General features: G+C 42.4%; 1 protein-coding gene across 3 annotated transcripts in view; it reads right to left on the bottom strand.

Annotated features, from left to right (window-relative positions):
- guf1 (GTP binding elongation factor GUF1) overlaps window positions 1–17,328 on the bottom strand; it is a 45,928-nt gene extending 28,600 nt beyond the window's left edge. For 2 of the 3 annotated variants that reach the window (XM_067988240.1, XM_067988241.1), the window contains exons 1-10: window positions 17,133–17,328; window positions 12,735–12,846; window positions 11,996–12,144; window positions 11,460–11,540; window positions 9,272–9,349; window positions 8,973–9,056; window positions 6,488–6,552; window positions 3,991–4,194; window positions 2,824–2,963; window positions 2,091–2,214 (exon numbers count right to left, since the gene is read on the bottom strand). In XM_067988240.1, coding sequence (XP_067844341.1) covers window positions 2,091–2,214; window positions 2,824–2,963; window positions 3,991–4,194; window positions 6,488–6,552; window positions 8,973–9,056; window positions 9,272–9,349; window positions 11,460–11,540; window positions 11,996–12,144; window positions 12,735–12,846; window positions 17,133–17,309 — 1,214 coding nt within the window. In that variant the 5' untranslated portion in view covers window positions 17,310–17,328. Of the gene's footprint in view, window positions 1–2,090; window positions 2,215–2,823; window positions 2,964–3,871; window positions 3,966–3,990; window positions 4,195–6,487; window positions 6,553–8,972; window positions 9,057–9,271; window positions 9,350–11,459; window positions 11,541–11,995; window positions 12,145–12,734; window positions 12,847–17,132 lie in introns of those variants that run through there. The other variant, XM_067988242.1, reaches the window with a different exon arrangement.
- Window positions 17,329–17,729: the final 401 nt, after the last annotated feature.

The raw sequence follows: 17,729 nt of genomic DNA, 5'->3' as shown, positions 1-17,729 counted from the left end.
ATATTGGCACCGTTGCATTTACACACTGGCACTTGAAGTAAACTCACAGTTGCCAACTATTAAAGCAACTTTTCTGCTTTGCGATACCATGCTTTGGTCAATGTGATTCAGCCACTGCTCAAAAAGAGCACCATTCACCTACATCTTTCTGTCAGGCAGACAGGCAGAGTAACACCATGAAAACATCAAGGTTTCTTGAAATTCCAATCACCAGCAACCTTCTTTTATCCCCATCTATGCCAACACAAATCATGAAAGTAATTTGCCAGTTGGCTTTCCCCAACCCCACATCCTATCTGAGCATTTTTCATTGATAAAACTAACACTCTGCTTGGGTGCAACTTGGGGGAAAATGGAGAATTTTATCAGCATTAAAGATCATGTGCAGGTTTTTAATAAGATTAAATTTCAAGAGTTTTATCATGCACCCAACTGTCAGGGCTTTTTGTGGGAACGTTGCTTGCCTCCCTCTGTACGAACCTGAATTTGATTACGTGGTGGTTTTTGAGGTGGCTGATCTATAGTGCAACAACAGGGTCAGTTCTGAAATCTTTGCCTTTTTCAGTAAGAGGGTTTGAAACAGCCCATGAAGGTTAGCTGCCCTGGCCTGCTTGAACCAGATCAATAAGTCGACATCAGAATAAGGTGAAGTGCACACCCTCTTCCTTTTATTAATTAAATTCTGCTGGTTACCCATGGTAATTCTCTCCTTGTTTTTCTGGTTGTTGGAATGGATGGTGGGAAGGATGTTAAATTTCTGTGTAACAGATTTCTTCATATCTCCAGTGATCTTGTATTTTTTCTCCTTGGTAAGGATCTGGTACTTCTGGCTAGTTCTGCCCACAAACCTCTCAAAAATTCCTTTCATCTCCACTCAATGACGCAATGCATTAAGTGCGGGACGGCTGCCACACCAAGGCACCCAATATTGATCATGGGTGAGAATTTGAATTAAGTAGCAGACTTCACCAGTCAGGACCCATTTCAGATGAGAATTTGAAATAACTAATGAATTTTCAATGGGTGGCAGTTTTTGCACAATTCAATTTGAATCATCAGATCATTCAAAGTAAGCAACTTAGAATTAAGAGTAGTAGACTGTATTCTTACATCTCTTGTCTCCTTGGTGGCATGTCTCATCATTTCATCTTAACTTTGTTCAACACACTTATCTAGGTGATGCTCATTTCATCTGGCCTTTTAGTTATTTGTCTTTCTCACAAAACACAGATTGTTAGACATAACAGCTAACACTGTAATACATATCAGCGTGTGATGGTCCATTGAGCCTATCCGATCTATGGAGCTGTGTAACTGCTGCGCACCATCACCCCTATGTCCACCCACCTTCCCAACCCCCCCACCCCCTGCCATGCAACCACACAATCTCCTGGGACAAAAAAAAACCGTAGGCCAATTTCAGACAAAATGGTGTCAAGCCTAAGGAGGAGATATAAGCAGGGGAGATCAAAAGCTTGGTCAAAGAGGTGAGTAACCGATAGTTATTGAAATTGGAAGCAAAGTCTTCTTTGATACAGTGGATGACGTTTGCTGCAACACATGCTCGCTTTACTATTTTGCCAAGAGAACTATTTACGCCTGCCACAAAATTGCTTCCTTCACCTTTATTGCACCATCTAGTTTTATCTGATCAAGCTTCAGATTGAGAAGGATTATCAAAAAAGATTGTTTACATTTCATAATAAAAATAATTATGGGTTTCATTTTGCCCAAGATGGTACCCACTAAAGCACCTCACTCATGGGTTAGTAATCACAAATGGACCGTTCCAACTTCAGAAGAAATAAAATGGTCTTCCAATCAGTGCGAGATTGAGATTGTAAAAACAATTTTTTAAAAATTCCATTCCCCAAAAAATGATTGCCCTATAGTGCAACAACTTTGCTCAATTTCAATATCTTCCCAAATGAATTCTTCATTTCTTAAAAGATAGGAACTTACTGCCTAAATACCTGCTGGAGGTCACAAAAAGTGCCTATGATGAGAAAAGATAAAACCAAGGGGAAAGGCATTACATTAAAAACCTTGAAAGTGAAGTTGTTGGTATAATGAACAATCTTGTCTCTCACCTCCAGCCAGCTCCCAGGGCTGGGCTGCTGTCCCGGTGAACTGTCACACTGGAGTCATTCAGTGTCAGCTTCTCCACAGCTCTCCTCAAGTTGGTGTACTCAGATTGGTCAATAGGGTACATTCCTTGGAAATTAAATAATTTTATAGGTAAGAACACTGAACTGAACACTGCACTCAAATGGCTTGAGATAATCTGATGGAAAATACAACTCATGAGGTAGATGCTCAGTTACTTTTTCCGATAAATGTCACTCAACTGTCAACACTGTGGCTTTGAAAGACACCAGTGCTGCAAAATTGCTTAACTTGCTCTGTACAACAGCAAGAAATATGATTTTAAAAATCTGTCATTTGACAACAATGACAGTGAGAAAAATGTACTTTGTGGCGCAGGAACAGACTCATTGCCATCCCTCCAAACAAAGTGATCATATAGTATTTCTGGCCATTAGGCATCAACCTAGAATTCTCAGTGAAATATATTTAACAAAGATAACAGGATAATAAACCACTTAACTCAAAAAATACTGGATCCCTGTGATAAAATTTGAAAAGAAGAATTAGCTTGTTTTACATTAAAAAGATAAGCTAGGAATCAAATGTGTAGATCACCAACTGACTTTCTTAAAGAGCTGCAAAAACTCCCAATCCTAAAGAGAAACATCACATGTAATACAGCTTCTTCCAACTGGTTCTTTTTATATCTCGTTAGCCATGATGGAATTCCCTTACCTGCAAAGACCATAGGTTTAGCAGGTTTGAACCCTGCAAGTGGTTCCACAGGTTCTTTCTGTAAATAAAAGGTGTCTCCAATCTGTGCCTCCTTCACTTCCTTCATTCCAGCTATCAGATAGCCCACTTGTCCAGCACACCTACACAATACAATGAACTATGATTACAGTTAAGATGTAAATAACACACTAAAATGTTACTGATACAAATCTTTTAGTGCAATAGTATCATTTGACCTTCAAAACTATGCTGTTATAACACAATGTGTAATTTGGAATTGCAATCTCACTAAGACCAAACCTAGATGCCTATTAAAAATGCAGCTTAGAAGTAGCCTCTATAACCATTCTTGCTTATGAATTAGAAGAAAATGGCTTTCAATGTATAAAAATGAGGCTTTATTTTGCAACTATTTTGTAAAAAGCACACAGAGCCCAGAAACTTAGCATTGTCAAGTGATTCAGCCATGATGGTACATAATCTATGTGTAAGAGATTTGTTACTAGTGGCAAATTTGATTTAGATTTGACTCGAGCCACATGCACTAGATACAACAACTGGGACTAATTCTGCAGCTGTTAACATGGGGTGCATTAGAAATTCACACCAATTGTTTGAGAATCTGCACAGTAGAGGTGATTGATTAAAATCACAAGGCCACATCAACTTAAACAGACTGTGACAGAATCATGATCAAACTTCAGCTCTGAGACTTGACTTAAAGGACACCAATGTTTTTATTAATAATCAGAGTTTTGTTGCTGTACTGAATTGAAGTAGTAGCAGCACATTTTAACCTCATTTCTATAATGGCAACAAGTTCTATTCTGTACCAAAGTAATCTAATGAATCTAACTCTTAAATTCAACTATGACGATTTTCCAATCACTCACTTGTGGAAAGAGAAAAAAAGACCTTACGTGACCTGCTGAGGACTGATAAAATACCATCTAGAATTGGGACATTTTTTCTTACATCTCAACAGATTACTCAATGGGAAACTGTGAAATACAGAATTTGTTTCACTTGACGAAGTTGAGACTGTCACCTGAATTATTGGGTTTTCCTTGTGAACTGAATTTTCACTTTGCTGAGCAGCATCTATGGATCCCATTACTGCTCTAATATTTGTGAACATGACATTGACACAGAGCAGTTATTCCTTACAGTTTTTCTACTGGATACTGATCAGGCCTCAGGATTCCAACTTCATTAACTTCATACAACTTCTTCGTATACGACGACATTATTTTGTCCCCCTTTTGCACCCATCCATCAAAAAGTGCGATGCTGGCTATGACTCCTCTGAAGTGGTCATAGGTGGAGTCGAATACCAAAGCTCTCAGTGGATCTGAAAGATTTGCACGCGGCCTGAAATGAAAACATTTTGGAATCCTTTCATTAACTGATTTTTCAGCTGCTAAATTGAGAAATGATGCATTCAAAATAAAATTGAAATAATGAACTAGAAACATTTCTGATATTTCTAGTCTAAAACACCAAAGCTTGTAATTAACAATCAGCTATTAATTAAATGTTATGAGAGCACTAAATTTGGCTGAGTTTTTTTAAATGACAGAACCAGGATTTTCCTATCCTTTAAGGGTGTAGTTATACCAGCACTTTTGCATCATTACAAAGTAGTCCTTACTTTGCAGACACATAAAAATGACAGTATAACTGCAGACTCAGATCCCAGTCAGGCCCTGGAACATCGCAATGCAAGGCCCCCTTGGAGTGAGCCACCTCACATCACGTGAGCTTGATACATCATGGCATTTTACTCCAATGTAGTATCTAGTCAAGTTTACAGTAGTATCAAGAGGCAGAGATGCCTTTATATTTCAAGAACATGGACATGTTTGCTCTCAAAAACATTTAAAGTTTAGTGGCTAATAGTAGATCTCTGCATGTGCAAATAATATTTTAAAAAATTTTCTTCTTGGGATGTGAGGGCTGGCAAGGCTGTACTTATTGCCCATCTCTAGTACCCTTGAGAAGGTGGTGGTGTGGCTTCTTGAACCGCAGCAGACCCACACAATGGCGTTAGGTAGGGAATTGTAGGGGGTTGACCCTGCATTGATGGTAATGTGTCCAAGTTTAGATAGTGCTTGAAGAAGCAGAACTTTGAGGTGATGGTGTTCTCACAACAATTCCGTTCTTTCCTTCTTGATGACAGAAGTTGCAGGGGAATGCAGTGTACTGTTGAAGTAAACTTATTGAGTTGCTGCAGTGCATCCTGTAGATAGTACATATTAAAGTCACAGTACACTGGTGACGGAAGGGTTGGATATTGAAGTCAATAGAAGCACAGTATAACTGTAGTCTTGCAGAAACCTATTTGGCTATCATAATATAATTAAGCTACAAACAGGTGCTTCAGTTTTATATTTTGAAAACAGACGACACACTAACCATTTTATAAAATAGTCAATGCTGCAAAGCATTGCTGATGCTAAGGTGGCAGTGTCAATCAATAGCTATACCAGACTTGCTTCATAATTAAGACCAAGGTTTTGTTTTGATTTGGTTATCACTTATTATTTGTTTTATTTTAAATGCATCTCAGTAAGCAGCGCTCTTTTTAGATCAACAATAGCTCAGTCTTCAATTGGAATAAACCTAAGATTCAGTTCAAGAACTTCCTGTCTGTGTATGTGAGTGTATGAGAGGATTGCAAGAGTGCACACGTGAGGATTGTCAAACTCAGAATATGCGCTAGAATATTTAAATTTTGAAGACATGTACAAATAACACTTTAACAAGTGCTGAGTATACCTGTAACAGCAGCACTCTGGTGCTATTTGCTGTTACATTGTTGTTAATGTGATTTTTTTTAATAGTGTGTGTCTGGTATGCTTAGAAAATGCAGTATTTTTACATTTCTCACTTTTGCTTTATTCAGTAACAACGGAACGATGTCTGGTTTTCTCCTACGAGGAAAGGAAGGGGTAAAGCTCTCAAAGTTTGAAAACACGTGCCTTAACACCAACCTTAGATAACCATCCCTAATGCACTAGTATAAAAATTTTAATTCCCCACTCTAGCTATCCTATGTGCTCTCGAGTGTCACTGCAATTTAGTACGGACACTTCTCATTTCATTTAATATTGAACCTTTACAACCAGCAGAGAAGAGACTTTCACCATATCACTCTGATTAAAGCCAGGTCCCAGAGGTAGGAGGACAATGTTCTATCACACTACACCAGTCAGGTTCCATTTAATTAACTTAAAAGGTTGTTTAAAGATCAAAGCCTCCGAGTTGCATATTTTGGGAACAATTATGGAATTAAAGTCAACTCTCGTCGATGGTCAGGATAGATTCAGGATAGTCACTGAATTTATTTAAGAAGGAGATAGATAGATTTCTAGACACAAAAGGCCTCAAGGGGTATGGGGAGAGAGCGGGAATATGGTATTGAGATAGAGGATCAGCCATGATCATATTGAATGGCGGAGCAGGCTTGAAGGGCCAAATGGCCTACTCCTGCTCCTATTTTCTATGTTTCTATTCTGACTTCAGTGACAATATATGTAAGCAGCCATTTGGAAGCAATCATGTTGGTTACAACAGAAGCCTCATTTTCACTTTAAACCATATGAGTATAAGAGAAGTAAACTATTATCCTCAGAAACACAATGATTTAGTCAAACATACTTACGGAGGAATTTTTTCAACAACTGTTTCCAAAACTTGATCTATATTTGTTCCTAGTTTGGCTGAAATCTGTAACAATTACAATACTTCAGTAAACAAACATATAAATAGTAAAAGGGTAGTCAAAGGAAGGGTGGGGCCGATTAGGGAGCAAAAAAGGAGATCTTCTTGTGGAGGCAGAGGGCATGACTGAGGTACCAAATGAGTACTTTGCATCTGTCTTCACTAAAGAAGAGGACGCTGCCAATGTCACAGTAAAGGAGGAGGTAGCAGAGAAATAGGATGGGATAAATATAAAGAGGAGGTACTTAAAAGCTTGGCAGCACTCAAAGTAGAAAGGTCACCCAGTCCAGATGGGATGTATCCAAGGTTGCTGAGGGAAGTCAAGGTAGAAATTGGCGAGACTCTGGCCACAATCTTCCAATCCTCCATAGATATGGGGGCAGTGCCAGGGGACTGGAGGATTGAAAATGTTACACCCTTGTTCAAAAAAAGGGAGGGGGAAAAACCTAGCAACTAAAAGACAGTCAGCCTAACGTCAGAGGTGGGGAAACTTTTAGAGACAATAATCAGGGAGAAAATTAATTGGTGCTTGGAAAAATATGGGTTAATAAATGTAAGCCAGCAAGGATTTGTTAAAGGAAAATAGTGTTTGACTAACATGATTGAGTTCTTTGATGAAGTAACGGAGAGGGTTGATGAGGGTAATGCATTTGATGTTGTGTATGTGGATTTTCAAATTTGATAAAGTACCACATAACAGACTTGTTAGTAAAATTGAAGCCCGTGGAATTAAAGGGGCAGTGTCTGCATGCATACGTAAATGGCTAAGGGACAGAAAGCAGAGTAGTGGTGTGCGGTGGTTTTTCAGATTGGAGGGAAGCATGCGGTGGTGGCCCCCAAGGGACCACTGCTGTTTTTGATATATATTGATGACCTGGACTTGGGTATATAGAGCATAATTTCAAAGTCTGCAGATGACACGAAGCTCAGAAATGTAGTAAACAGTGAGGACGATAGTGAGACACTCCAGGAGGACATAGACAGACTGGTGAAATAGGCAGACACATGGCAGATGAAATTTAACGCAGAGAAGTGTAAAGTGATTCATTTTGGTAAGAAGAATGAGGAGACGCAATATAAAATAAATGGTACAATTTTAGAGGGGATGCAGGAACAGAGACACCTGGGGGTGTATGTACACAAATCTTTGAAGATGGCAGAACAAGTTGAGAAGACTGTTAAAAAGGCATATGGGATCCATGATCTGGAATGCACTGCCTGAAAGGGTGGTGGAAGCAGATTCAATAATAACTTTCAAAGGGGAATTGGATAAATAGTCAGTCATAGTAGGTACAGCACAGCAGGAGGCCATGTGGCCCATCATGCCTGTGCCGGCTTTTTGAAAGAGCTATCCAATTAGTCCCATTCCCCATAAGCCCTGTAATTATTTTCCCTTCAAGTATCTATCCAATTCTCTTTTGAAAGTTACTATTGAATCTGCTTCCACCACCCTTTCAGGCAGTGCATTCCAGATTACAACTAGCTGTGTAAAAAAATATTTCCTCATCTCACTTCTGGCTCTTTTGCCAATTACCGTAAATCTGTATCCTCCAGATACTGACCCTTCTGCCACTGGAAACAGTTTCTCCTTATTTACTCTGTCAAAAACGTTCATTATTTTGAACACCTCTATCAAATCTCCCCTTAACCTTCTCTGTTCTGATAACAACCCCAGCTTCTCCTGTCTCTCGACATAACCGAAGTCCCTCATCCCTGGCACCATTCTAGTAAATCTCTTCTGCACCCTCTAAGGCCTTGACATCCTTCCCAAAGTGTGGTGCCCAGAATTGACCCCAGAATTGAGGACTAACCAGTGTTTTATAAAGGTTTAGTATAACTTCCTTGCTTATGTACTCTATGCCTGTTAATAAAGCGCAGGATGCAATAAGTTTTTTTTTAAAAAAGTCTTCTCAACCTGTCCTGCCACCTTGAAAGATTTGTGTATGTGCAACCCCAGGTCTCTGTTCTTGCACCTCCTTTAAATTTGTTCCAATAATTTATATTGCCTTTCCTCATTCTTCCTACCACTTCTCTGCATCATATTTCATCTGCCATGTGACTGCCCATTTCACCAGTCTGTCTATGCCCTTTTGAAGTCTGTTACTATCCTCCACATTGTTTACTACATTTCCAAATTTTGTGTCATCTGCAAACTTTGAAATTATACCCTTTAAACCCAAGTCCAGGTCTTTAATATATATCAAAAAGAGCAGTGGGCCTAATACTGACCCCTGGGAAACGCCACTGTATACTTCCCTCCAGTCTGAAAAACACCACTGTTCACCACTACTCTCTGCTTTCTTACTTTCTTAGGAACTGCATATAAATCATCAAATTGTGATGGGTTGATTGTGGATAATCTCTGCAGTCACTCACTGGTAGAGTCATTGGATAATTAGACAAAAGAAAAAGAGCAAGTTTCATACCCGTATGCATTCCTCTTTAGGAATATCAAAGACCTTTTCAATCTGTTTTTCAACCCTGTCAGGTTCAGCATGCTTGAGGTCAATCTACAGAGATAGATTCACAAATATTTTGTTATTAAATTGAACGATCTGTATAGAAATTATTATAGGCTTTCTGTACTGAGAACAAAAGCAAGACATTGCTTGCATCCTTTCGGTTTATTGCTCCTAAAAAAAAGTGATGGGTATACATTTGACATTGCACTTAGAAAATATTTACCAACAAAACCAGAAAATATAAAACCAGAGTGTCTGTTTACCTTGTTTATCACTGGAATTATCGTTAGCTGGGATTCAAAGGCAAGAAAGAAGTTTGCCACAGTCTGTGCTTGAATACCCTGAGGGAGAAAAAACAATTAAAATTAGTGAACAATGCACTCTTGACAAACTTGACACCAAGTACTGATAGACAAAATATCAGTATGGTGGAGGACAATTAAACAACTAACAGGTAGAGAAGGCTCTGCAAACATTCCCATCCTCAATGATGGCAGAGTCCAGCACGTGAGTGCAAAAGACAGGGCTGAAGCGTTTGAAACCATCTTCAGCCAGAAGTGCCGAGTGGATGATCCATCTCCCGATATCCCCACCATCACAGAAGCCAGTCTCCAGCCAATTCGATTCACTCCACGTGACATCAAGAAACGGCTGAGTGCACTGGATACAACAAAGGCTACAGGCCCCGACAACATCCCGGCTGTAGTGCTGAAGACTTGTGCTCCAGAACTAGCTGCGCCTCTAGCCAAACTGTTCCAGTACAACTACAACACTGGCATCTACCCGACAATGTGGAAAATTGCCCGGGTGTGTGTCCTGTCCACAAAAAGCAGGACAAAGCCAATCCAGCCAATTACCTCCCTCTACTCTCAATCATCAGCAAAGTGATGGAAGGTGTAGTCGACAGTGCTATCAAGCAGCACTTACTCACCAATAGCCTGTTCGCCAATGCTCAGTTTGGGTTCCACCAGGACCACTCGGCTCCAGACCTCATTACAGCCTTGGGCCAAACATGGACAAAAGAGCTGAATTCCAGAGGTGAGGTAAGAGTGACTAACCTTGACATCAAGGCAGCATTTGACTGAGTGTGGCACCAAAGAGCCCTAGTAAAATTGAAGTCAATGGGAATCAGGGGGAAAACTCTCCAGTGGCTGGAGTCATACCTAGCACAAAGGAAGATGGTAGTGGTTGCTGGAGGCCAATCATCTCAGCCCCAGGACATTGCTGCAGGAGTTCCTAAGGGCAGTGTCCTAGGCCCAACCATCTTCAGTTGCTTCATCAATGACCTTCCCTCCATCATAAGGTCAGAAGTGGGGATGTTCGCTGATGATTGCACAGTGTTCAGTTGCGTTCACAACCCCTCAGATAATGAAGCAGTCCGTGCCCGCATGCAGCAAGACCTGGACAACATCCAGGCTTGGGCTCATAAGTGGTAAGTAACATTTGTGCCAGACAAATGCCAGGCAATGACCATCTCCAACAAGAGAGAGTCTAACCATCTCCTCTTGACATTCAACGGCATTACCATCGTCGACTCCCCCATCAACATCCTGGGGGTCACCACTGACCAGAAACTTAACTGGACCAGCCACATAAATACTGTGGCTACAAGAGCAGGTCAGAGGCTGGGTATTCTGTGCGAGTGACTCACCTCCTGACTCCCCAAAGCCTTTCCACCATCTATAAGGCACAAGTCAGGAGTGTGATGGAATACTCTCCACTTGCCTGGATGAGTGCAGCTCCAACAAAACTCAAGAAGCTCGAAACCATCCAGGACAAAGCAGCCCGCTTGATTCGCACCCCATCCACCACCCTAAACATTCATCCCTTCACCACCGGCACACCGTGGCTGCAGTGTGTACCATCCGGAGGATGCACTGCAGCAACTCACCAAGACTTCTTCGACAGCACCTCCCAAACCCGCGACCTCTACAACCTAGAAGGGCAGCAGGCAGATGGGAACACCACCACCTGCACTTTCCCCTCCAAGTCACACACCACCCCGACTTGGATATAAATTGCCGTTCCTTCATCGTCGCTGGGTCAAAATCCTGGAACTCCCTACCTAACAGCACTGTGGGAGAACTTTCACCACATGGACTGCAGCAGTTCAAGAAGGCGGCTCATCAGCACCTTCGAGGGCAATTAGGGATGGGCAATACATGCTGGCCTTGCCAGCGATGCCCACATCCCATGAACAAATAAAAAAAATGAACCAAGCAACTAGTATTTTACAGAATAACCTGTCTGAATAAAGTCAAGGATTCTACAAACTCACTTACTGTAATGTTTGTTAATCACTACCCACAGTACAGAAAATTAAACTAAAATTCACACTTCAGTCTAAAGTGCTGATATAACACTTTTCTTATATTTGCACTGTGCCAATGAGAGTGCAGTAGTGCTGACCAAAATCAGAGAAAGTACTCAAGCTCAACTTGATCAATTTACCTGATTGGCATCCACTATCAGCAGTACACCTTGACAAGCAGACAATGATCGAGAAACTTCATAGCTGAAATCCACATGGCCCTGTAGGGAAATGCAGAGTTGTAAAGATATATTTTATAAAGAAGAAATGTAATCCTTGATGAACAAACATGAAGTACCTTTCTGGATCTAGTAAGCCCAACCCAATATGCAACTGTATCTGCATATTTATATAATATGCCGTTATGCCCCATAAGAGTCAAAATAAAAAGAGCCACCAACGGAAAGGCAGCTCATTGAGCACTGCCCTGAATTGAGTTTGGCAATGGAATGTAATTAGCTTGAAGCTACTTTCAGTTATCTGAATTCCCAAGTCTATTTACTATGGCAGGGCAGCAGAAACTCGCATTTTGTGGGAATTTCTGGAAACCTTGAATGCCCAAGACAATTGCAGCTACAAAGGTGTCTCCAGATGGATTCACTTGATTCCAAAGTTACTGAGATTCCTGCCCTCAAAAAAGAGCTGATGACATTGAAAAGCACAGTTCTGAACTTACAGGTGTGTCGATGAGGTTTAAGAGATAGGTCCTTCCTGCACGGCTGTAAAAGAGAGATGCTGTCTGTGCTTTCACGGTGATACCTCGTTCTCGCTCCACTTGCAGTTTATCGAGTACTTGCTTGTTGTGTTCAGTTTTGGCAATTGCCCCTGAAAATGTATCGATTAAAATATTTACGACATGTATTTTTTCGATCAGGTGTACTTAAAATGCTACACTCATTTAATGTAGCAGTACTAGAAATTATAAAAGCAAACATTTAAACAAAGTAACCGACCCCTTAGTGAGGTTCATTTCTATCAATTTGATCTCTAAAGGTGTTTGTTTCTATTATATTTCCTCCCTATGCCTGGAGTACTAATTATAAACCAGTTCTATTATTTTATTTTGATCAGTACAGGGATAGTTACCTCCATCATACAACTGCTCTGATTTTGGCCCTGTGCTACTCCCTGTACAGAAGCTGCCTCTACAGTGAAATCATCAGAAATCATTCAGGCAATAAGGGTCACTTTTCTTCAAGTATGAGACTTAATTGTAACCTGTTGCAATACAACAGGGGGCAGTACACTAAAAGTTCTTTAAAATTATAAAAGGAGAAACATCAACAATTGAAATGTCACATACTACCAAGAACCTAATTTATACCAATATTACACAGAACAATTCCTTTTAAAAAGTTATAAAACAGATTTCAAAATTAAACATTGCAGTATATGTTGTGTAAAAGACATATTACCTGTTATTTCCAGGAGTCTATCTGCTAGTGTACTTTTCCCATGGTCTACATGCGCTATGATGCTGAAATTCCTAATATTTTCTACAGGAAATTTAGACAGGTCATAGTTTTCCTGCAAAAGATCATGACAACTTTGATTATATGTATGAAAGGGAGGAAAATAAATCACCTTAAAAGACAAAACTCTCTCCTACAAACTAGTTGGCTCCTGGTTTTAGATATAAAAAGGAAAACATTGGCCCAGAATTTGCTCTCAAAATAATGGTGCTCCCCGTTATTTATGCGCAAATTGCACAGCAACTTCAGTGGGTAGATGCGTGGTTAAACACGAAAATCTGGAAGTTGCTGTCTGAGATGCGCCGCTCTGCAGTTAGCGTCACAAAAACGGCATCTCGCTGTCTGATTCACCATTGAAATGCATTGAATGGCGTGAAGTTCCTGTAATTGCATAGTAGATACGAACTAAACTTGCCACAGAAAATTAGGACCTATCCATTTCAGTCTAAGTACCCTTTTTAACAGCGTGATAAGTGTTAATTACTGCCAAACAACCTCTATGGCACTGAAAAATAACTACTACTAGTGTTGGAGATTTTTTTTAAAATTTAAATTTAAAATGTTTTTATCTCTTTTTCTCTCAATCCAATCTTTCTCTCCCTACCTGATTTGACATTGAATTCACTATTCCAACTTACACTTCCTTGTTCAGACCTTGCATTGTTCATTTAACAATCCATCAATCTGATTGGTTAAGGAGAAACAGTTTCTTGCCCTGTTCACTCAAATCCCAAATGCCCAGTAGAGGGAGCTGCACTGTTTCCACCTCGCACTTGCAGCAACTTGTAGTGCAGAATATCATGGAGATTAAACGGGCAAGGGCAAATCTAACTAATGGCGGGCACTGTTCGTTGACCGGCTACAGCAAATTCTGGGCCGAAATATTTAGATGATGATTCTGTTATTAGACATTGAAAAGATCCATCAAGATAACGTACAAATTTGGTAATAAAATAACTTCCAGTGTTTTTCTTTCTCAACTTTAAAATGTGAAACAAAAAAAATTGCTGGAAATATACAGGTCCGTCAGCATGTGAAAAGGGAAAAGACAGGTTAACGTTTGTAGAGACCGTTGATCAGAACTAGTTGATGATCTACTAGTTCTGACGGACTTTACCCAAAATATTAACCTGTCTTTTCTCTTTCCTGATGCTGATGGAGCTGTTGTGTATTTCCAGCACTTCCTGTTTATAGGAAAATTGCTTTATTTGGTGCTGTTGCTAGTCCCAATATCCTGATCCTATCACTAATGAGATTAACATATTATACATGCATAGGTAATTTATCTTTATGTTATTTAATTTCAACTGAAGTATTGCTGCTAGGCCACCATTTTGCTGGTCAGCAGGATAACTACACTACAGCCCAATTCCATTGTATCAGCTGACCCAGCAGAGGAATGATCAACTGGACAAGAGAATGGTTTTATTACTAGGAGCACATTACAACTGAATGAAATGTATATAAAACAAACTAAAGCACATTATAAAAGACGGACAATAATTTTGAGGCTGTAGTCTAATTAGAATGAATGTGATAAATTGTTCGAAGTACATCCTAGCAGACTAGAACAGTTCAACAACTTGCATTTATATAGCACCTTTAATGTAGTAAAACATCCAAAGGCATATTTCACAGGAGCAAAATCAGACAAAAAATTACACCCAGTCAAAGGAGACATTAGGACAGGTGACCAAAAGCTTGGTCAGAGGTAGGTTTTAAGGAAGGTCTTAAAGGAAGAGATAGAGGGGTTTAGGGAGGGATTCCCAAATCTTTGAGCCTATTCAGCCATCAATGGTGCAGCAAATGAAGGGGGGGGGGGGTGCTGCTGAAATTCAGCTATCATGTGGGCACATTGCATGTTATACCACCAGCATAAATGTGTAAGTAAACTGTCTGAGTTTAGTCTGGCAAAACTGGATTATATTGCTCCGTTAGTCTATATAATTAATTGGCAGGTATCCACAAATTACTTCATTTTTTAAAACCACCTTCCCATCTTTTATTTACCTCATACATAAAATGTATGCTCTACGAAAATACACAACACTCAGGCTACCTGCGAAATGGGGTCAGGCTGTAGTTTGCTCATCCTGCGGACCAGTAAAAATGTTCCCGTTAGTAGCAGTGCTATTCCAGTTCATATATATATCGTAACCTGTGGCACGCTTGTAAAGCTGTCAACATCGAGAGAAGCTCGATCAGCAACTTGCATCAAAGATTGAAAACCCCATGTTAAAAGAACAAGTTTTATTGGGCCCGATATTAGGAGGGAGGCGGGTTGCCAGCAGTGGGTGACTGGGCGCGTGGGTAACCCGCCCAGTAAAAATCGGTGGGTTCCCCACGTGATCGTAAGTAAATTGAAGCCACTTACCTTGGCTTCCGGGTTTCGCACTGGAAATTTGCGCAGCAGGCGGACTGCGCAGCCGCATCATAGGCTGTCAGCTGGAGGAGCTCTATTTAAAGGGGCAGATCTTCACTGACTGATGCTGCAGAAAGGAGCCAAAATTACAGCATGGAGCAGCCCAGGGGGAAGGCTGCTCCCAAGTTTAATGATCCCACACTCCAGGTCCTACTGGATGGGGTGAGGAGGAGGGGGAGGACAGAGATCTTCTCCCTGGCGGACGGGAGGAAGTGGCCTGCCTCTGCCACCACAAAGGCCTGGCTCGAGGTGGCAGAGGAGGTCAACAGCACCACCAACATATCACGCACCTGCATACAGTGCAGGAGACGCTTCAATGACCTAAGTAGGTCAGCCAAAGAGAGTACACTTACTCATTCCCCTACACTCCATCTGCCACATCACTGCCCCCACCCCACATCTCCTTCTGCACTACCAACACTACTCTATCACATCACTCCTCACACCCACTCAAAGCTCATCCTCATCTTACCTGCACTTACTCACCTCGCCAGTACTCATCCCACCACTACCACTCAACCCAATCCTCTTATAATCTCATGGCTCTATCTCATACTCACCCCCTAATGCATCTCTTTCACGGTCAGCCTCACCCAACCTGCTACTACCTGTGCTGCAGCCACAGGGCATGCATCACATATGTGTAGTAGGAATGCATAACGCAAATGTGTCTAAGCATGAAGGGGATGCACAAGGGTGTTTGAGGATTTGTCATGGTTTTTACTTACATTGATTTCTGATCAATTCACATTACATATTATATTGTCACCACTACTGCCATGTCTTGGCTATTCTTCACTGGCTTGTGCAATAAGGCCCTTTCATGAGGTTCTCCATGAACACCCTTGATGCCACCCATTAGGTCACCCTACAGTGGGTGTGGGTGTATGTGTAGTTGCAGGACTACTTTGTGCAGGTGCCTGTTGTGCAGCACTGTGTTGTGTAGCTCCACGTGGCAGAGGTGGACGGCATGCCTGGCGAGGCTGGTGATGTTGGTTGTCCTCCAATGGAGTGATGAATGCAGCAATGGAACCCCCCCATCCTGACAGTGTGAATGTGAGGGGGTCTACAAAGTAGGTAAATGTGTTTGGGCAGCAGAGTTTAGGGTATAATTTAGAGTGTGGAGACAACGGTGTGGCAGGCAAAACTTTGTCTGAGGTGACAGAGTGCCCTGCTACAACGAATGAGGGTTTACCTCGCACCTGTTAAATGGATCTTTGCAGCTGCTACTGGCTGCAACACGTCTGTTTAAACAGGGAGTGTTTCCCCCAGCATGGCAAACACGCTCTGGGTAGTCCAAAATCCAAAGCCTCCTAAAATCTCCAACTAATGAGGTCTGTGAACGACCTCAAGTACCCAGATAACGATCTTAAGTGGGATCCCACCGGCTTTGATTTCCGGTGGGAGTCCCGCACGCGGGGGCTGCGCGCGCACCGATTCGCGTCACTGGGGAACCCGGAAATGGGCAGGTTGGAGCCGGGCTCTGGACCGCTCCGGGAATCCCCAATTTTAGGAGCCCCCCCCCCACCGCCACGAACGCACCCACTCAGCCATCTGAAAATTGACCCCAATGAATGACGGTGGCTCCCGAGTGAGCAGGTCTGCACCAACACATCTGGTCACACACGGTGGGCGGGCCCAATATTGGGCAGTGCCCAACACCCCGCGTTCCAACAGAGGAAGGGGGTCGGGGAGGGGGGAGCGGGGAGGGGGGAGGGGGGAGCGGGGAGGGGGGAGGGGGGCGCCGGTCAAATCATTCCCTTTTAATTGGGGAGCCGGAGGACACGGCACTGCCCGACAAGCCCGGCCAGGTACCGCTGACCCCGGCCTGGTTCGGGGGACCCCGGTCCGTGCCCGGCCTCGGTCCACCCTTCGCCGGTTGTGTTTATTTTACAGGCCCCGGCGCCGCGCTCCGTCACCTTTTCCCGCTGTGGACAGTCTCCTTTCCCGGGCGGCCCTTCACCACCGCCGCCGCCGCCCGGTAAGGTCAAGCTCCCCGCTCTCGGCCCGCAGCCGCCCTGCCGCCGCTTTAAATTGACGTTGAGAACACGGCGAGCGGCGGCCGGCACCGGCAGCCGGGCGAAGGGAGTCAACATGGCGGCCGCAGAGGGGGCGGGGCTGGGGCCGCGCGCATCCCTGGCAACGACACGGCACGTGACCCCAGGCCGCCCGCGGCTGAGGGGGGAACTACTGAGCATGCGCGGTCCTTTTACTGCCGTTGGAGATGAAGATGTTGGCACGTGAACGGACGGTGGTTTGAATTTGCTGCTGAATCTGTGAACACAGGGAACATGCTGGCGTGGAGATTCGTGGTCATCAAAGAATGAAATCGATTGAAAAATCGTAAAACAAAATAACCTATTTAGATTTACCTTATTTAATGGAACGTATCCACCCAACTCTTTTGAACAAAGTCTCAGATTTCCCATAGCCTCACTAACATCGAATTACACAACGTCCAGGTGGAGATCTGATCCGTTTTATAATACCAGAAACATTCTACCGTCTATAATTAT

The sequence above is a fragment of the Heptranchias perlo genome, chromosome 1 (genome assembly GCF_035084215.1).
Source record: "Heptranchias perlo isolate sHepPer1 chromosome 1, sHepPer1.hap1, whole genome shotgun sequence".
In the NCBI taxonomy this organism is placed as follows: domain Eukaryota; kingdom Metazoa; phylum Chordata; class Chondrichthyes; order Hexanchiformes; family Hexanchidae; genus Heptranchias; species Heptranchias perlo.
Note: the sequence above shows the minus strand (reverse complement) of the source record. Positions and strands in the feature narration are given on the sequence as shown.